The sequence below is a fragment of the Macaca fascicularis genome, chromosome 1 (assembly GCF_037993035.2).
Source record: "Macaca fascicularis isolate 582-1 chromosome 1, T2T-MFA8v1.1".
Classification (NCBI taxonomy): Eukaryota; Metazoa; Chordata; class Mammalia; order Primates; family Cercopithecidae; genus Macaca; species Macaca fascicularis.
The window spans coordinates 50,392,970-50,414,049 of record NC_088375.1 but is presented as its reverse complement, the minus strand read 5'-3'; the positions used below and the strand labels follow the sequence as shown (position 1 = coordinate 50,414,049).

Sequence of the window (21,080 nt, the reverse complement as noted above, 5' to 3'; positions counted from 1 at the left end):
AGTGACATGACAGGACATGAAAGAGAAGCATGTTAGATGGCACCTAAGGAAATATGCTATTTAAAAAAACAATTAGAAGGATAAAGGTTATCTAGAAACATTAACCTGGTATATTATAATAACGTTAGCAAAATATTTGGGTAGACCTGGTAGGCCTGGTGATTTGAGAGATAACTCTCAAGGATTATTTATATTTTAGGCCTTTAATAATACTGGATGTAATGAGTTGCTGAAAAGATTATTCTTTTTAAACATAAAAATTATTTTGGAATTAATAGAAAGTTATGGCTTAGCTAAAACAACTTTTATGTCTGTTCCATTCAAAGAATATTTATTATTGCAAAGCAGAAGCAGGCTTTACCTTAATTTATTGGTCAGTGAACACAAACTCACGCAGCCTCTAGGAACCCTCTGCACAGGCAAACATGTGCCTTTCTAGACCAGCTAGTGTCTTCCCTATCTCACTGCATAGTTTATTTCCTTCATCAGCATTTGCCATACTCTAGAATTATCTTATTTGTTTATTTGCTCATTTGGTCATTATCCACTGACCCCAGCAGAATATAGGTTCCACGGGTGCAGGCAACCTCTCTTTTTTATTTGGCATGGTGTCCCAGTGCTTTGCATAGAGTAGGCACTGAGCAAGTATTGTTGAATGCAAGATTGGGTGCAGAGATTAATGAAATTTGTGTCATGGGAAGCTGAGTTGAGTCTTGAGGAATATTAGGTTATGGGTAGAATAGATGGAGTAGGGGCCTATCCAGACAGAAAGTCAACATGAGTGAAATGATAGGAGTTTTGTTAATGAGAATAGGAAGGAAGGCAGATGGAATAAAGTGGTATTTTTATGTTAGATTGTTTGAGGAAAAAAAATTAAAATTGTCAGGGTAGGGATAGAATGCAGAAAATAATCCAAAGCCAAGCAAGATTTTAGAGCTGGAAGAGATGTTAGCAATCCAGTCAACTCTCTTACAGTGAAATAGCTGAGGTCATAAGAGGTGATGACTCCCAAGTTAGCTAGAAAATTAATGGCATTATGACCAGAATCTCATTCTGTTGGTTTTTAATCCGATACTCTTTGCATGCTACTTTGGAAATAGGAAGACAATAAAACTTTTTGAATGGTAAACAATATATGGTAAAATTGGTGTTTATGAAAAATAGTCTTGCTCCATATGCAGGGCGAATTGGACCGAGGCAACTCTAATTCCAAGAGAACAGGGAAAAGACTATAGAGTAATAGTGGTATGATATACAGAAGGCCTAGATAATGGTAGCAGAGTGGTAGCAGGGAAAGAACAGATAGTCATTAGAGGACAAATAGGTAGAACTAAATTAAGTTATACTGTTTCTAAAATGGAACTTTCTGTGAGAAAGTATTTAATTCTTACCCCTAAGATATTTTTATTCAGTCCCATCTTGAATATTTACTTTTTAGAATGCATTTTGAGTGAGGAAGTGGTTAACAGTTTGCCTTTGCACAAGTTAAAAAAGAAATGTGTATTATATTTTAAGTAGTTAGAACACAAAAATAATATGTTAACATGAGGTCTACCTTAGGTTTTTAAATCATATCAATCATAACTGAGAGCTTATCAAATCAAAGATATAGGACTGGGGACTGCCTTGCCTAAAACTTGTTTAGTATGAAATGTGTCTGACGTGGATCTTCTTGGGCTGCAAGTGTAAAACATGCACCAGAATTTGAAGAACAAATGAAAAAAAATTAAACTATCTCTTTCATAATTTATCATATTGATTACATGTTGAAATGATAATATAAATATACTGGGTTACATAAAATATATTATTCAAATCCATTTTACCTATTTCTTTTAAATTATTTAAATTTGGTTATAATATTTAACATTACATACGTGGCATATATTCTTTTTTTTCTCTTTTTTTTGAGATGGCGTCTCACTCTGTCCCCCAGGCTGGAGTGCAGTGGCGCCATCTCAGCTCACTGCAACCTCTGCCTCCTGGGTTCAAGCCATTCTCCTGCCTCAGCCTCCCAAGTAGCTGGAATTACAGGCGTATGCCATCATGCCCGGCTAATTGTTTTGTATTTTTAGTAGAGACGGGATTTCACCATGTTGGCCAGGCTGATCTTGATTTCCTGATCTCAGGTGATCCACCCACCTTGACCTCCCAAAGTGCTGGGATTACAGGCGTGAGCCACCCTGCCCTACGGCATATAGTCTTATATCATATTATTATAATACAATATATAATGATATATAATATAATATATCATATTATAAAAACTTTTTTATTGTATAGCACTACTTTACTGCTTTTGTGGTCCATATTCTTTCTGAGTTATTTTTTATATTCTCTGGTTAATGTCTCAAAGTTCAGAAGTACTTCATTAGTATTAACATTTTCAGTGGTAACTGGTTTTTCTGAAAATAATTGTGTGATGACTACAATTATTTTTGAAATAGTTGTATTATTAGTTGCTCTTAAAATGTTAATCATATTACTAGAACTTTTTTTCTTTTTTCTTTTTTTTTTCTGAGACGGAGTCTCGCTCTGTCACCCAGGCTGGTGTGCAGTGGCGCGATCTCGGCTCACTGCAAGCCCCGCCTCCCGGGTTCACGCCATTCCTCTGCCTCAGCCTCCTGAGTAGCTGGGACTACAGGCACCCGCCACCACGCCCGGCTAATTTTTTTTTTTTTTTGTATTTTTAGTAGAGACGGGGTTTCACCATGTTTGCCAAGATGGTATCAATCTCCTGACCTCGTGATCCGCCCGCCTTGGCTTCCCAAAGTGCTGGGATTACATGTGTGAGCCACCGTGCCCAGCCATTACTAGAACTTTTATAGATTGTTATAGGAGTTGTGGAGCTCTAGAATCTGAAAAACAGAAGTAGAAGGAATGAGAAAGAAGTCAAACTTTAAGTCCTGACATTTATGTTACAATGCTCAGTGACCACTTTCGCAAGAAAATTACCCTATGTGAGAATCTGTTGGTTAGTGCCGAGTGGAGATTTAATACTGTAAGCTTCCCTGCAAACAGGGAAAAGGTCTACTAAGTAACCACCTGCTTTTCAAGCAAAAGTTTTATATCTGGTCTTTGTCAGACTGCACCACAGCTCATGTAAACAGCATACTTTTCTTAGTTCTTTTGACAGTGCAGTTTCAAATGCACTCATTGTCGATTACCTGTGGTTGCTTCTGAAGCTAAAGACTGGGAGAGTAATTGGGGGAGGAGGTGGGAATAGGCCTATGAGACTGGAAGTCACAAACGCGTTAAAAAAATACATATATATATATCAACTCCCTCTTCACTCCAGATAGACAGCAGGAAATTATTTTTTGTCACTCTTCCTTTTGGCCCATTTTTCTTTTTCATTATTTTGATTTTGGTGTGACATCTGTACATGTCTAAGATATACACCAGCTTAATAAACACACAGAATCACTCCTAAAGGAAGCTTCCTTATAGGTCAATGTGCTTTTAAAACCGTACAAATATCAGATTAATTTGGGGTTTGAGGAAATCTAACATTAGGATCTGATCCAAGATCCACATAGTTCAGTTTTACTGTAAATTTGCAAGGCAAAAATGTAGAGCCAAGATGAAAACGATGTAGACTTCTGAAAAAGTCTTTTTTCAAGTCACTTTTTACAAGTGAGTTTAGTCTATTTAAATGAAATCATTTATATCACTGCATGGATTTTTACTTAAGAGTTTGTGAGTCAATCAACCAATCAATAAGTTAATAAGATCATCAATAAGCAATGAGTATCTCTCATATATGGAACTTTATTAGTCACTCTGAAAATGGAGTAAGTCGGAATGGTCCAGTTAGTGACCATTTAATTGGAGATATGACTGATGCACCTATGGAACTATTTTATGGAGGTGAAACTTGATCTGAGCCTTAAAAAATGAGTACAACTTAAGGGAAGAGAGAGAGGTTTTGGGCAAAGTGAAATTTTGATTTAATAATAGCAGAATAATATATCTCAGGGGCAATAAGAAAAACCATTATCAAATGTTTCATGTCAACAGTGGGAAATAAGATTGGATGGGCCAAAATTTTACAAAAGTGGTAGAGAGTTTTTTGCCTTAGTCATAGGAATTTCTCTTGATTTGGGAGATTCCAGGAAATTTATGTACTTTTCTGAGCATAACAGCAGTGTGAGAAAATTAGTGTTCAAATGGCATTCTAGGGAAGGGATGAGAAGCAGAATACAGGATCTGAGGCCTATTGAGATAGGTGAGAGGAGGATGACCATGGTGAATAAGCACTTGGCTGTAGTAAGGGAAGGGAAAGATGCCTGAGAAATCATGAAGAAAAATTTGATAAAGGTTAATAACTGTGATGATGATCTTATGAAAATCAACTTTTAAGAAAAATTAAGTGCAGCTTTTAGTTGTGTTTTGAGCTTCTAGTCTTCTACTCTTATAGACCTGTCTTACCCAGAGAAGTCCTTCATAAATATTTATCTAGATATTTACTTTAATATTTGTTAAAAAATGAATCAATGGACTAGGTTTCAAATATACATCCCCATTAAAAATGTCTGCCTACAAAAATACCATAGCACAATGCAACAGGTAATCCTACTTTTCCCCTTTCCTTAGATTTAGACTGTTTTTCCACCCTGAATAATCTCTCCTTTATCTCTCTTAAATTCAACGCATTTGTTAAATACCGACAAAAATGCCACTTCACTGTTTCTTGATTTATTCCAGCTAAAGATATCTGCACTTTTATTTTCATAATTAATCAGCAATCATAGCTCACACTCTGTTTTAATTGGTATATTTATTTTATCAGTTACTTAATTAGTACTTCTTGGAGGATGGGGAATGTGTCTCACGGGTCTTTATATTTATTCCCTATGTGGTTTAGATCAGTGTTCTGCATGGAGTAGGTGATGTATAATTTATTATTAAGTTACACTGAATTATTTGACACCATCCTGGTTCAGGCACATGGCTGGTTCTCACGTGAGCTATCATTGCAGTCTCCTAACTCATCACCCTGTCTCCAATCCAGGCTTATATTGCTACCCAAGTCATTTCCATAAATTTTACTTGAGATTGGTGTCACATTCCTGCAGAATAATATCCCAACCACTAGTATTTAAGGCTATCACCTGTTGATGCCTTTTTTTATCCTTTAGGCTACAGGAGAAGCTCTTTGGGGTTGTTATCATTACCTCAAGCAGCTCCAAGCTGCTCTTTAGCTAAGATGTCAGAAATTAGATAAAACACTTATGCTCACTGCCATTGGCCAAAATGGTTTCCTAAAGTTGTCAAAAAGCATCAAAGTCAGACCCAAGGAATGTCTACACATGTCAATACTTACATTCAATAATGGTGACATTCTCTGTGAAGTCAGGCTAAGTCCTTTAGCTGCAATTTTGAGCTAACATAGGAAAACAAACAGTCTAGTGGCTGGCACAGGGCAGACACTTCTAGTCTTTATATTGTCCAAATACGCAATGCACTCCCATGCATAACACCTCTCAAGACACAGAGAAATGCACAATCACTGTTTCCCTTCACTGTCCAACCCCACAAGGTGAGAATCACTACCATACATGATCAAATACTGTGATTAAACAACAACACAACACAAACACATCTACCAAAGACCTGCTTCCTATGACATTTTGGGTGACCACTATAGATAATTTTATTGAAACTCATTTATTGTCTCCCTGTGCTCACATGACAGATAACATATAATTTTCTATTTTTTTTCAGTGAGATCGTATGAAATTGATATATTTTTAAATATCCTTGGGCTGAAAATATATGAACAACGAAATATTATCAAAATGAGTGGACTGTGGGTCCTACGTGTGTGAACTCTGGGAAACTGGAACATTAAGTAATATTTATTTGTGGACGAATGTGGTTTCTAATCTTAAATCTATTTCAGTTTGTTCCACACTAGAGAACATTGGAAAATACTACCTGAATAAAGTGTGCTTTTAGCAGCCCTGAAAATCAACACTTTTGTTTTTTGTTAGTATAATCTGGCCTCTTCTTTTATTAAAGGTCAAAAGTTATAGAGACTTTGCCAAGTAAGAGGTAGTTATTTTTGCCAAAGTAAAAAGTTCTACAGATATTTTCAGACATTTGAGCCAGTGGGGTTTAAAAAAATCTTTTCCTTAATTACTTGTGCATTGGTAGATCCTTGTTTCATCAAAATTTGTTTGCAAGATCTTTTAATATTCATCTATTCATTCAACAATTATTTATGCAGCTCCCATTGTACACCAGGCACTATGCTAGGTGTTGGGATTCAGTGGTGAGCAGAAAAAGGCCAAGGGTCTTCAAATTGTGGTTCCCGCAATTTGGTAGAGGAAGACATAGAATTATTAAATAATCAGACAAATTAATGAGAACTCACAACTCCATTAAGTGCTCTAAATTAGAGAACCCGGTGCTATGAGAACATCTAAAAGGGGATCTGACCTAGGTAAGGAGGTCAGGGAAGCTTCCCTAAGGAAGTGGCAATTGCATTGATATGTGCATGAGTAAGAGCTAAAATTGAATTCCATGCAGAGGAACTATTAGGTGCTAAGGTCCTGTGAGGCCAGTGGGTATGGCACCTGCTAGGAAAGTAGGACAGTATGGCTTAGCAGAAAGAGCTGGGAGAAATGTGGTAGAGTCAAGGTTGGAAAAAAAGGAGGGGTCAAGCCATGCAGGTATTAGGCCCTGTTAGGGATGTTGTCTTTATCCTAATTGTTTGCAAAACCTGTCAAGGTGTTTATAAGCAACCGGAGACAAGATCAGATTTGTCTTGAAGGGGTCCCTAGAGTTAAAAGGCAGGAACACATTGGTGTGGGAGAGTGGGAAGTGTGGGTGAGAGATGAGACTATTGCAGTAATCTAGGCATCATCAGATGGTGGTGTCTTTGATCAGAGTGGTAACAGAGAGTAGGCTGTAGAGAGGTTTGAAGTAAAATAAATGACTTGGTGACAAATAGGATGATACGTGGCATGACTCCTGAGTTCCTCTGTTGGCCAAAATCTCTCCAAATTAAGGATTATGCTAGACCTGACACATTTATTCTCCAAAGAAATATTTGTTTCAATGACTCTTTGGATTCATTTATTCAATCAATATTTATGGAGCACTTGTTTTGTATTATTCTGGCTGCCGGTGATACAGGAGTAGACAAGGCAGTCTCTCTAATAGAGCTTGTGCCTGTTAGTGCCAGAAACTCTGGCTAAGGTGAAAATTAGTGCAATCACAATGGAAACGGTAAACTACTGGAGGTCAATTTTTCTTTTGGCAAATCAGAAAATTCTTAGTGCTTTATGATTTCTAAAATCCCTTACTAATTTATAGAACTAGAAAGGCAGGAAGGTTTAAAATGAAGAGTCAGGGAAGACAATGGGGACACCCAAGGTCACAAAGCTATGAGAAATGATTACTTTGGGTCAGGTCTTCCAACTCTAAAATCAGGGTTCCTCCTCCTTTTGTATTAAGACCATAATCAAGGACATTTAAAAAACAGCCTGCTGAGGAAGGGGTGTTTTTTAATAATTCACCAGTTTGAAAACAGATTCAAGGGCTTCCTCTCTCAAGTGGAAAAAAGCATATTTCTGGATTTAAGTCTAAGAAACAAAAGCGCCCTTCTTTTGACTTTATCATTACCTAAAGTAACACAGATTCTTTATTGGCCAAATGAAGGCATGAAAGTCAGGAAAATTCTGAGATTTTGTATTGATACATCATGGAAAGGAACAATTTCAGGTATGTATCTTGGAAGCCCATGCCAGTACCTGTGGGTGAGCTTGGAACCAATGAAAAGTAGATGAAGACAGGCCTACATTGACCTTATTTGGCTCCTTGATTTGAGAAGCTTAATTATATGAATTTTTGTGCTTGTCTCCATTACGTTTACTTCTCGTATTTAGCTGGTACTTAGATGCTCACAGGCGGCTTTAGATCAGTGTTTATTTTCATTAACAAGCAGCTTGATTTTTTTTAAGATTAGAAAGCATAAATGCAGTGGTTCTAAGGATGTGACTTCCTTAGGCCTACATAATGCTTATAGGTTTTTAAAAAAAGAATTGTCTGTCTGCAACTATCATTTCTCAGTTCTGAAGACTGTCAGTTCTTACTAGGCAGGCAAACTGAAATGTCTTTCACTATAAAGATGTTTTCCCTTTATCTGCCACATTTCCAGTTATCAAAAAAAAAAAATCACATCTAGACTCCAAGTGTTCAATATTATTTATCAAAATAAATTTATTAAAAGTATTCAAAGACCACTTCAAAGTGTAGCTGCCTTCAAGACAGATTTTTGGCACTCATAACGGAGACTGCAGTTTTCAACACCATAGTACTCATTCTATTTCACATGTCATTTTTAACAATGCAAACATGGACCATTTCAGTTTCAGCACTACATGAGACAACAGTACCGATGATCTGTGGTCATAAGAACTCCAATACCCTTGCACATAGTAAACACTTTACTGTTATTGAGTCCTAAACTAAAACTACTATGTGGTAACATGGATCGATTTAGGGAAAGATGTACAGTCAGCTACCTAAGGCCACATAATCCCAGATCTATTGATTTTAAATGCTTTTGGACCAACAGTATTACATTGTCTCTTTCATCGTCTTACATTCCTGCTTTTCAGAGTGAGACACCACGTTCAGACCACCTATTCCCTTCTTGCGTTCTGTACACAGTGAGAGAAGCTGTTCTGATACCAGCTTCTCCTAGTCAGTTACTGGCTTCCTGATTCACTACCCAGCTTTGAATCAATAGTTCTGAGCGATGTTTCCTGAACACCCAGGCTGAATTCAAGGTCAGTCTTTATGGCAGGTCAGTCTTTCCCCTTAGGAAAAAGAATGAAATGTCCTCCATTTCTGGGCTCCCTTTTACATTTCATGTAGCATGAGGCTCTGTGGTGATTTGAGGCTTTTTACACAAGTCCTGGTAGAATTCTGACTCCAAGAAACGGGGATAAGAGTTGTTCTCCATCAAGCTGTATACCCTTTTCTGGGCAGTTGTGAAGCAGCCACTTGTAGCTTCTTGTATATTCTGGGCAATCAGAGTTTTGGTTTGAAAATCTATGTTTATCTGAAATAAAACAAAAAAGTTGTTTATTTGGTGTTCAGAGTTAAAGATTAAAATTTAGTATTTGAAAACAAAAAATAAAAATTATGTGTGATTAGCTTTACTACCTAAGTCACAGAAGAACTTTAACATAACTGAAAGCTACAACGTGGGGGGACTTTTTACCCCTCCTTCTGGCCCCACTTTGCCCTTATTTTGTTTCACTTTTGTGCTAAAAATGTCCAGATTGTGCTCAGTTTAGGAACTTGTTTCCTTACCTCTTTTGGAGCTTCCTTTTCTATAAAATCAGTATATATTTTCCTTGCTTTTGAGGACAATTTTTGGGGTGATTTGGTTTTTTTGAAGTCTTCACAGGCCAGCCAGAATTCAATATTTTCTTCACAGAATTCCGACTTTAAAAAAGCCCTGAATGCAGCAAGACCATCTGAAGGGGGGAGAAAAGAAAGCATGCAGAATGTGAAGAACCGAGTGACCAAATGATTCTTTATGTTTCTCCTAGTACTTCTCCCTCACATTTTAATTATTTCTAAATGACAGCAATTTTCTAGATTTCGCTTAAACCTGTAATTCTCAAAATTTAGCTTTTTAAAGACGAAGATACCAGTAGGCAAAATGCTTATGTTGGCCCTCTGCTGCAAAAATATAAGTACTTTGCTGTCAATGCAAAGTAAATATTTATAGGGGAGACATAAATTCTCTGGGAACTAAGCCTCTTGAAAACATTGTATGCAATGGAAAAACTGACTCAACCTTAACTATAAGCAACTGCCACTTTAATTTTTTTAGGCTGATTTTCTTCCCCACCTGGAGGAAATACATGCATTTATTTCCATGGTTAAACCCTGGGAAATAAAGGAGAGAAAAACAGGCTTTATCCAATAGTGACTGCAGTCTAATCCCCCTCAGGCAAGCTGCTCTTTTGTTGTGTGGACCCAGCCTTTGCAGGCTTTTGCAATATTAGCAATGGCTAAAGTTCAAGAGTTAACTTACATTTGCTAGCTAGCAGCTCGTCAAATGCTTCTGACCACAGCTGTGCTTCCTCAGGAGAAGGTCTGCAAGAGAGGTTCTGCATGTTAGCTTATGCACATCAGAGTTCCCCTTTTCAGTTCAGCAACTAACTATTAACATTTGCAAGTACAGGATTCTCAACTTACTTGATGAAAGCTTGTTGTTTGCTTTTTTTGCCGGTTTTGGGTTTCCCAGGAGTAGAGGAATTTTGCAAGAAGTAGCTCAAACGGGTCTTCCAATCTTTTAAACTAAAACAAACAAAAAAATTTAAAAAAGATAATCACTAAGTAGCAACACTTGAATATGCTACTGCAGCTGAACGCATTTTTACCAAATAAAGTCACCCAGTAACTAGAGACAAACCGCATAAGGCAAAGCAAGAACTCTTCAAATAACAGTCTTATCCACTTAACATTTAAACCTCATGTACTGAGCAGTTTCATCCATTAAACTGATCGTATCTACTAGTTTTACAACTAAGGGCAGGGCTACCTACAATCACTAGGGTATTTTAAAGAATTGTTAATGAATTTAGTTCAAAAGGCAGATATTATTTCTGGCTTACAAAGGGCATCAGTTTGTTTGCAAGGTTAATTACAATTCCGAGGGGTTTTACAATTTAATGAAAAGGACAGACGTGGAACTGTCTGGAGCCGGCCCACGCTTCTCTCTTTAGAGCAAGAGGTTCTGGAGCATGCCAGAGACAGTGTACAAGGAGGTGGGTGACTGATTCCCCTGCGCTCTTCCTTCCCCACCTACAACACTTCTTTTAAGCAGACGCTGCAGAACAATTATTTGTTCCACATTCATGACTGGATGAGATCTGCTCTATAATTAAAAAACAAAAGTGGATTTTAAACGAGTATATTCACAACCAGCAAGAGCATCTCCTTCCAGGAGCTGTGTAAGCTGATGAGAACTCATCATGCAACGTATGCATGCTGGGGACGCGCTTCAGCCGCAGGATTCTGATGTCATTTTGAATGCAGGAGGACAAAAAGCCAACCCGCAATTTCTTAGCGCATCCACCACCGCCCTCATATCAACTATCTCCCTCGGTTCCTAAACTCTACCCGAGCATCACCCAGATTTAACCTTAACAAACTGACCTTTTCGATTTTTTTTTTCCCCTGCAGAGGCTCGGGCTAGTTTCCTAACATCAAAGCCGAGCCCAAAGTACCGCGTTTGCAGCTCGCAGTGTGTGGCAGGGGTGGCGGGAGAGGGAAGAAAGCCATACTCACAGGGTCCGTTTCATCTTTTCCCGCTTCTCCTCGCTCTTGTGGCCGCTGCCAGCGCTAGTGTCCATAGGTCTGCAGTCGTGTTGAACAGCCAAGAACATAGCACTTTGCATTATCGTCCTTCCGCTGGGGCCGCGGCTGTTGGCTGCTGGGCGTGCGTCGCAGCTTTTATAAGAAGCCGCGACTTGGGGGCGGGGCTTCGCGGCTCCGGCCCCGCCTCAAGAGGACGCGGATTGGTTGGTTGCAAACGGGCACTGGGATGGGGGTCAGCGCCCGCCAGCGGCAGTCTCGGTTAACGCCGAAGGGTCTGGAAGCCAGGGCGCTGCTGACGTCTGCGGCCCGGGCTTCTTGCGCACTCGGACTACATAGCAGCGGCCAGCTGGGGCCGGCGTGCGAGCAGACAGGGACTTTTCAGTGTGGGCTGTTGCCCACGACCTTTTGCTGAAGCGTGGCGGCCAGGCGGGGGCTTGCGGCGGAGGGAGAGAGCCGAAGTTGGCTGCGGCCTGGCGGAGGCTACGTCGCTCCCTCACCCACCCACCCTGACGGGCTCCCCAGCCCCAGGCCAGAGCGGCGATTCCCTGGCAGGAGGAGGTCGCCCGCCGCGAGGCCGGAGTTCAGTGGCCTGATTTTGAATGAAGAGTGGGATTTTTCTTCTTTTTTTGAGCGCGTTCCCTGACCCCGCGCCTCATTTCTTGTTTGCTGTCCTACTGTAGGGACTCATTCGACACACCCTGGTCAATGAACTGAGGCTACGGGAAGACCCTCCCCCGTTTCTCTCTGCCACTTAATTTAAGGAAGGTGTAACCTGAAACGTTGACTGCCCGGGGGCAGGGTGGGACCTGCTCTGCAGCTTGCTGGGGCGTCTTGAAACACGTTGGGAATGAACATTAGGGATTGAACAAGAGAAGGTGACTTTATCAGAAGACAGTGCTTTAATTGGATTTGCATTTTTGATCACTACTAGGCAAGTGGCTGGGTCTGTCTATAGGGTCATTCCTCAGGAGCCCTTGGTCACATCTGCCAAAATGGAAATCACAAGTTTCCTTATGGTGGGAGAGAAAGCTGGAGACACAGATATTTCAGAGCTGTAATGCACTAGAATCATGAGTTCAAGGAGTCAGGATTTCCTCATGAGTCATTCTTGTTTTGAGTTAGGATTTACCAGAACTTTTAATAACTGGCAAAAAGTAGGGGGAAGGAGGAGTTAACAGTTTCCTTCATTAAGTTTTTTGTTAATTCTTCAAGTATCATCTCTACTCCTGAAGGTTTTAAAACGACTTGATTGGTAAAAACAAATAGATTACCTCAACCACAAAATGAGTTGATTTCGTACAATATTACCAGAACTAGCCAATGAAATGTTTAAGCGGCTTTGCAACCAAGCTGCAGATATTTTCTCTAGATAGTATTCAACTTGTTAAAAGAAAATTGGAAATAGTTAATATATTCTTACGGTGAGCTGCCAGTAGTTGGAGCTCCAAGTTTGACTTAGAGGGCAAAACCTGCAGTTATTTAAGACAACAGTTGTGGACTTTATTGTGGAGAGGAAAATCATGTAGATTTCAGTAACAGATATTTTGAAACATGCTTGTTAACTCAATGCCATTTTTCCTTAAGCATATGCTCTTCCTCTCCTAAACTTTGCATAATATTCCTACATCTATTTTCACTTTCTGATGACTCAGTACGTATTTATCAGCTGTCTGTAATACGCAGACACTTGCTTTTTCTCACCAATGTAAACCTCAATATATTTTATACTTAGAACCTTAGATGTTAGAATTCACTCATAGACAGTTAAATTCGCTGGTAGGCCAGGAGTTCTCGCAAAGAGGCCGCAGAGAAAGAGAGAGAGAGCTGGACTTCTGTCAGGAGACCTAATTAGAGCCTAGACTTAACCAGTAAATGATAAGTAACTGTTGGGACAGTAGCTTCACACCTCTTTGAGTCCCAGTTTCTCATCTGTAATAAGAGTAACATGTAGTTTCTGGCCAGCCTCAGAGGATATTATGTGACTCTTACATGAAAGGTCTTTTCTAAGCTCTAAAGTACTGTACAAAAGTTTATTGCTGATTTGCATATGTGTGGAAAAAGGAAATGTTCAAACCATAGCTATTCACGATGGAAAAATCATACGAGGATTAACTCAGAGGTAATTAGGTTATAAATGTGTAGGTACTATTAAATATCAAAATGTTTAAATTTGTAGGTACACAAATACACAAGATACACAAATTTGTAGAAGATCAAGCTCATTATAGATATTTAATAAATGCTCACTGGATAATAAACAAATCAGAAAAATAAGGAAACTGATTAATATTTAAACTTTTCAGGCTGGGTATTGTGGTTCATGCTGGAAATTCCAGCACGTTGGGAGGCTGAGGCAGGCGGAAGGCTTGAGCTCAGAAGTTCGAGGCTCAAGCATTCAAGTTGCAGTGAGCTGTGATTGTGCCGTTGCACTCCAACTTGAGTGATAGAGTGAGACCCTGTCTCTTAAAATAATAATAATTAAGTACACTTTTCAGAGATCTCCACACCAAGGAAGTTTAATCATCTCAATATATTAATGAAGGTGAATATACATGTACCTGTGTAAGCAACTGGTTTAAATATAGATTGTTCTTGATGTTTTTGTATTTAATATAATTCTTTGCTTTTTTCATAAACCCAGATCAGTGGCTGATGTCAGGTGGCAGAAAATTAATTTTTCTCTGAAAATTATGTGGTTGGTTAATAAATCTGGATATAAATCAACTTGCAATTTTTGTATCTCTGTGTAATTTTAAGAGTTAAGGCAGTACCTGCTATAGAAACCTTTTCCTCAAAAACTTGCCATGTTAATGTCTTTTAAAAGACAGGGCAATATATGTATATTTACATATACATGTTATATATAACATGAATATATACATCTTATATATTTCACGCGTATGTGTAATATGTATTACATGTATATTTACGTATATATATGTAAAACGAAAGCTGGAATCTTTGATGACTTCCCTTTTTGTTGTTGCAACTGGCTTTTAGGTAAATAGAATTGCTCCACATAAAGATGACACATATTTTCCATCCTGTGGTAGAGGAGGAAACAATGCAGTGGGTTGTAAAAGTTGCGCAGCAAAACCATAGTTTGAGAGTGGCTTATAAACGAACCATACATTTTCTGTGTTGAACCTACCATGCCCTCTACTGGAGAGATTGATTGAACAGATTAGTGGTGGAGGTTTTCCAGATAGTTTATGAACTTTTTATAATTTTTTAAAAGTTTATAGAAGAAGGCAAACAAAAAATACAAGTTTCTTGCATAACATATCTTAGGTTCTTGTATGATATATTTTGCGTGTCTTAAATTATGAAGAGTAAAAATTTCCCATCATACTTCTCCCTTCTGCTCCCACTCTATGCTAATTTTATTAATAAAAATTATTAATTCCTATTCCTATTAACTAAAAATATTTATATAAAATAACTCTCCTACTTATGCTTTAGAAATGTAGAAACCACTGGATGCTGTGGCTCACGCCTGTAATCACAGCAGTTTGGAAGGCCAAGAAAGGAGGAGGCTTGCTTGAGCCCAGGAGTTCAAGACCAGCTTGGGCAGCATAGCTAGACCCCGTCTGTACAAAAATATATTTAAAAAAAATTACCTAGGCATGGTGGTATGCACCTGTAGTCCCATCTACTCAGGCGGTTGAGGTGGGAGGATTGCTTGAGCCCAAGGAGTTTGAGGCTACAGTGAGCCATGATGGTGCCACTGCCCTCTAGCCTGGGTGACAGAGGGAGACCCTGCCTCTTAAAAAAAAAAAAAAAAGAGATTAAAAAAAAAAAAAAGGAATTTAGGAACAAAGATACTTGCTTTAAAAAACACAAAAGTATAATTCTGTGTATTATTCTGTGCTTTGCTTTTTTCAGTTAGTAAGATATTTTAATTTCCAAATTTCTGAGAGCTGTAAACCTATTGATTACCTTATGAAATGTTAAATAGGTGCGTTAGTTAAAAAAAAAAAGAAAAAAGAATCAGGAAGTTAAATGCTATGTGGTGATGAGTAATTGGAAAAAATGAAAACTTTTTTTACCCTAATTGTCGAATATATTTAAAGAAGTATAATGCCTGTGTTTAAAAACAAAAAAAATTGTCCGATTTAACTTTAGTTGGTGAAATATTCTTTAATAGAATGAAACTATGACCCCATGAGATTTTGTACTTTACTCCTTAACCCCAATATGATCTGAGATTTAAAAATTATGATTAATTTTTGAGAATGTAATGTTCATACCCAGAAGCTGAGAGAAAATGAGTGTTTTTGTCAGAAATAAATCACAGGTTAAACCTCTTTGACATGTATTATAGCTAAGTTAATAATTTTACCAGTCCTTGTGTTGATACTTCCAGTTAGTGTAATTCCATGGTTCTGTCTTAAATTTATGCCAAGTATATGATATGGAGTATGTCATACTTCCAATGCAGGCAGGTCCTGCTTAAATTTAATAGCCCCCTGTTTACAAAAACATCTAGATGCCCTTCATAAACCAGCAATAAGAGCGTCATGAAGTGTTTGTTTTTTTTTTTTTTCCTAAAAAATACTAACATGTATTGAAATACCTTGGAAAGGTTGTTGTAGCTATTAGGTCTGTAAGGTAAAGGACTATAAGTATGAGGTCTGAATAAGGGAATTGTTTCCAATGTGTTCCTGCTGCTGCACTCTTTTTGTGCATGGAATACCAGGGGAGAATAGGTGATATAAATGCTTTCTTATAAAATAGGTTACATAGTTGGCATATTGTCTATGAGGGTAAAGCTAGGAATTTCTTTTTTGGTGTTTCTTTTGACTGGGATTTTAATTTCTGTCCATGAAATTTTGCCAAACCATTGGAGTGTCAAGTGTCCTATCGACTACTTTTTTGAAATGTGGGGATAGTAAGTTAACAAAATACAAAATTTTAAGTATCTATGTGATAATAATCACAAAGCCTTTTTAAAAAAAGTCTGAAGAAAGCCATTTTTCATCTAATAAATAAGGAATCTGTTTATATTAGTATTTCTTTTTCAGTATACTGATGACTATTTGTATGTAGAGAGCATTAATCCATTTCAGAATTGGTTTTCACAGGTTTTTATTCATGGACTACTTCCTAATAACCTAAAACCTTGTGGATTTCTCTCCCAAACACATTTTTGAAACAAAAATTCCAAAATCTCAACAGAATTAATTAGAAAAAATATAATGCTTTTAAGGAGGTATCTGTAGGCCTTGACACAGTTGCCATGTGGCACTAGTCCCCTCAAAAGTTCCCAGTTTCAAAAGACAGAATAATTTTGCATTTCTTTTCATGAAGTACCCTTAGGAGAGTGGGATGGCGGAGGGGTTGTCCATAATTGGGATACTTGGTTTTTGTTCCTAGTCTCTGCCCTAATTTGTTTAGAACTCAGGCACATTGTTTGGCTTTGTTGTGCTTAGGCTACTTATCTTTCATGCACAAGTACTTATAGCACTCTTCCTTTGTAGGAATTTAAAAGAAAACAATACTGGAAATGTCCTGGACAGCTTGGTAGATGATAGTACATAGTTCTCAGGACTGGCCTTCAGCTAAACTTTGTAGTAGGACTAGTTTCTTCTAGGTGACTCTTTTGTCCATTTTTCTGTCTTGCTCCTGTGCAGAATCCTCATTCCTTTTTGGGGATCTGTTCATTTATGAAGTTTCCTGGTGGTCGTCTTGGGCCCTTTCAAATGCTCCTTTGGGCACATCAGTGGTGTAAGGTTACTTTTTAATTTAAAGAATGTTTTTGTAGAGCAGATTACAGCACATTTGAGAGGAAGGTACAGAGATAGCGCATATGTCTTCTGCTCGCATACATACATAACCACCCCATTACTAATACCTGACAGTTGATAAACTTATATTGACACATCATTACCACCCAGAGTCCATAGTTGACATTAGGGTTTGTTCTTGGTGTTGTACGTTCTGTGGGTTTAGACAAATTTATAATGACATGTATCCACCATTGTAGCATCATAGTATTTTCACTCTGCCCTAAAAATTCTCTGTGTTCTGCCCATTCCTCCCTCCCTACCCCATAACCCCATAACCCCTAGCAACCACCAATTTTCTGTTTTCTGTCTCCATAGTTTTGCCTTTTCCGGAGTGTTATAGTTGGAATCACACAATATGTAGCCTTTTCAGATTAGCTTCTTTCACTTAGTAATATGCATTTATGTTTCCTCCATGTCTTTTCAGGGCTTAATAGCTCATTTCTTTTTAGTGCTGAGAAATATTCCATCGTCTAGGTGTACCACAGTTTATCCACTCACCTACTGAAGGACATCTTTGTTGCTTCCAAGTTTTGACAAATATGAAAACGTTGCTATAAACATTCATGTGCAGGTTTTTGTGTGGGTGCAAGTTTTCAACTCCTTTGGGCAGATATTGAAGGGCATAATTGCTCAATCATAAGGTAAGAGTATGATTAGTTTCATGAGAAACCACCAACCACTTCCAAAGTGACTGTACTATGTTGCATTCCCACCAGCAACAAATGGGAATTCCTGTTGCATGTCCTTTTTGACATTTGCTGTAGTCAGTTCTGGATTTTGGCCATTTTAAAGGTGTGTATTGGTATCTCATTGTTGTTTCATTTTGCATTTCTCTAATGACATATGACGTAGAGTATCTTTTCACATGCTTATTTGCCATCTTTATTATCTTGGGTGAGATGTCTGGTATGTTCTTTGGCCCATGTTTTAGTTGAATTGTTTTCTTATTGTTGAGTTTTAAGAATTCTTTGTATATTTTGGATTAGAGGTTTTTTAAAATCAGATATCCCCTTTGCAAATATTTTCTCCCAGTCTGTGACTTGTTTTTCCATTACGTTGATGTTGTCTTTTGCAGAGCAGAGATTTATTTTATTTTATTTTAATGAAGTCCAGTTTATCAATTCTTTCTTTCATGGATTGTATCTTGATGTGATATTCATTTTCATATCCAAGGTCATCTAGATTTTCTCCTTGGTGATTCTCTTCTAGGAGTTTATAGTTTTGCATTTTACTTTTAGGTTGGTGATACATTTTGAGTTATTTTTCTGAATGAAGTTACTTCCCCAAATATTTATGTTCTTCCTTAAAAATGTTTTGGAAATGTGCAGCTCTTTACATGTTAATCTTTTCATCTTTTTTTGTAGGCATCTTCACTATCTTTACAGAGTGAATTATCTCCACATTAGATATTTGGTGAAAACATTTCTCTTTCTCAGGGCACTGTAGGAAGGACTTAAAGTTGCCACTGGAGCTTTTGTCTCTCCCTTTCTGACTGCATTTCCCCCCATTTCTGATTGTAGTGAAGATTTCTCACTTGGAGACTTATAATTTTTCAGTGCGTCAACTATTTTATCTCCTTCAGTTAATTTACAGTGAACATCTGGTTAAGAGTTTCTAAAATAAATTTGAAAATAAGCCCAGCTGAAGCCAGGATAGCCACTTGGCCTAGCCCAGCCTAGATGAGCTGTATTTAACTATGCAACATTACTCATATTTTTTCAGAATTCTTTTGGATTTATTTTTAGAAGTACCCATACTCTGATGCATTCATTATATCTAATTTCAGAATTCCACTGTTCATGTTTTCTTCTACATCAACAGCAGCCTTATCTGTCATCTTTAGCAAATGGTGGATCTGACTTTATTATTTAAAGCTTATTCCATACGCACTAGCTTTTTAAAACTTTATTTTCCTGATTAATAAGTTTGCTCATCTTTCTATCCACTCTTTAGCTTCTTTTTTCCCCCACTGTTTAATATGAAACATCTTAATATAAAAAAATCAATATTTTATTTATTGCATTTTCTTAAGAAAATCCAGAAAAGGGATCACTTCATATTTCCGTAATAGTACAACATTGCAGATTGAAAACAACTGTTTTGAACACAGCTGAACTTTCAGATAAATTGACTTTCACTTGATTGCAGGATTCAACATTTCTCAGATGTTAATACAGAGTCAAAAGTGGCAGATAGAACTTTTCAAATTGCTTATGTTTGTTCCACCTGGTTGCACTGATGAACACACAGGCTGTATTCATCATTGCTTGCATCTGTGTTCTTCAGAGCCAATAAGATTTTTTCCACCCTCAGACCATCATCATAACACACCATCCAGAGGATTAAATATAGAACATGCCTATACAATATATCATACTGATCTGATGTTGATACTTATATCACACTTGGAAACTCCCATTATAAATTTTTCCTCCGGAAGAACAAGAGGCAACTTTTCATCTTGCTCAGCAACATCTATATAATTTATCAGGTCTAGCAGCCCTTCAAGACATTTTCTCTGAGAGAGTTTCAGTATCTTAATGGCACCACCACATTTTATTTGAAATTCTGCACACGTATTTGATTATTGTTGCTTTGTCCTGAGCTCTTGGTGGAATTTACATTGAGACTGGCCACAGGGCTGGACTATGAAAGGCCCCCAATGCTAGAATCTACAGACTTGCTCTTAGTACTGATTTCACCACTTTGGGAACTGCTACTACTGTGTCTTTTTTTTTTTTTTTGCCTTTCCAAAACATTTTTCACCATAGCTTCATCTAGAGAATATCACCATAGAATCAAATATTATTTTATTATCTTCAAAGGTTCTAAAGACAGGTCTGCACAGATAGCTTCCTTTCATCCTAACATAGTTAGTTCTTTTTATAGAAACAATGTACGTCAACACGGAGCATAGGCGGAGGACCGCCTATGTTTCTGTTACAGTCAGAGCACTGCACACCTCCTTAGTTTCTTGTGAAAGCAGTTTTTTACTTCTCATAATATAGAAATTTTCATCAGAAACATCTCCTCAGTGCTGTCTGAAGTTGTTCTTCAGTCTTCTGATATATTTTGAAGGCTGTTTGCTTGTAGCTACTTGAAATTGAATGTCTTTAATGCATTGTCTATTATTTTGCTTGATGAATCTTCTGGATATTTCTTGTAATGTCAGGTTCAACTTGTTCTAAATGTTCAGGTCACTCTTTGCTAAGTCGTTTTCTAAAAGAATGTATTTTCTAAGTCCAAGCAAAGAGTTGGAGATTTTCAGCTCTTTTTTAATGCTTTCCGGTTTTTCCATTTCCGATAGTTTGTTTTGGAGCATGGATTCCATTAAAGTTAATTCAAGGCCTTCAAATTCTTTTTGAAAAAGGTTAAATGTGTAAAAAATTTGAAAGTCTTTCCTCTAGAAGAACAGAAACATCAGTGCCTAGTTCTATGTCTTTAGTTGTATAAGATAGGCCTTTAATTATTAAAAATCTGATCATGACTATAAATAACACCATCTTCCACAGCAATCCATGGGTATCGGGATCTGGTTGAAAGTCCTCTGGCAGGGCTGCCGCTGGCTGGCACAGTGTCCCCTAGAACCAGTGCAACACTGAACATCACGGCCATGATCAGTCTCTCTGTGATCCCCTAGGCTGTTGTGAGGCACTTCAGTTTGTTAGGTCTCATAGACCATCATAGAGCACCGGAGAGTATTCGGCTGGAACCAAATCAGTGCCTGGTAGACTTCAGTGGAGGTGAGAGAGAAGGAATAAATACAGTAAATTACTGGCTAATTCTCCTCCTTCTCTCTCTATTTTTTTAAAAGAGACAGGGTCTTGCTATGTTGCTCAGGCTGGAGTGCAATGGCTATTCACAAGTACCATCATAGAATACTATGACCTCAGACTGGGTTCAGACAATCCTCCCACCTCAGCCTCCTGAGTAGCTAGG

General features: G+C 37.8%; 1 protein-coding gene and 1 pseudogene across 1 annotated transcript; both read right to left on the bottom strand.

Annotated features, from left to right (window-relative positions):
- Positions 1-8,208: 8,208 nt before the first annotated feature.
- On the bottom strand, positions 8,209-11,466 carry RGS2 (regulator of G protein signaling 2). Its single transcript, XM_005540264.5, has 5 exons — positions 11,323-11,466; positions 10,228-10,329; positions 10,064-10,125; positions 9,331-9,497; positions 8,209-9,076 (listed from the first exon to the last, which is right to left on the bottom strand). Exons 1-5 carry the CDS (start codon positions 11,430-11,432, stop codon positions 8,882-8,884), a joined length of 636 nt encoding a protein of 211 aa, XP_005540321.1. The 5' UTR covers positions 11,433-11,466; the 3' UTR covers positions 8,209-8,881.
- Positions 11,467-19,292: 7,826 nt separating this feature from the next.
- LOC102142901 (integrin beta-1-binding protein 1 pseudogene) lies at positions 19,293-20,756 on the bottom strand (annotated as a pseudogene).
- Positions 20,757-21,080: the final 324 nt, after the last annotated feature.

What these genes read in the sequence shown, in the direction of transcription:
- RGS2 (XM_005540264.5), bottom strand. Translation starts at nt 11,432, where the DNA reads ATGCAAAGTGCTATGTTCTTGGCTGTTCAACACGACTGCAGACCTATG. An exon ending in GAAAAGATGAAACGGACCCT is followed by an intron (nt 10,330 to 11,322) that starts GTGAGTATGGCT and finishes TGTTTGTTTTAG; the next exon opens with TTTAAAAGATTGGAAGACCC. An exon ending in CGAGCTGCTAGCTAGCAAAT is followed by an intron (nt 9,498 to 10,063) that starts GTAAGTTAACTC and finishes TCCCCCCTTCAG; the next exon opens with ATGGTCTTGCTGCATTCAGG.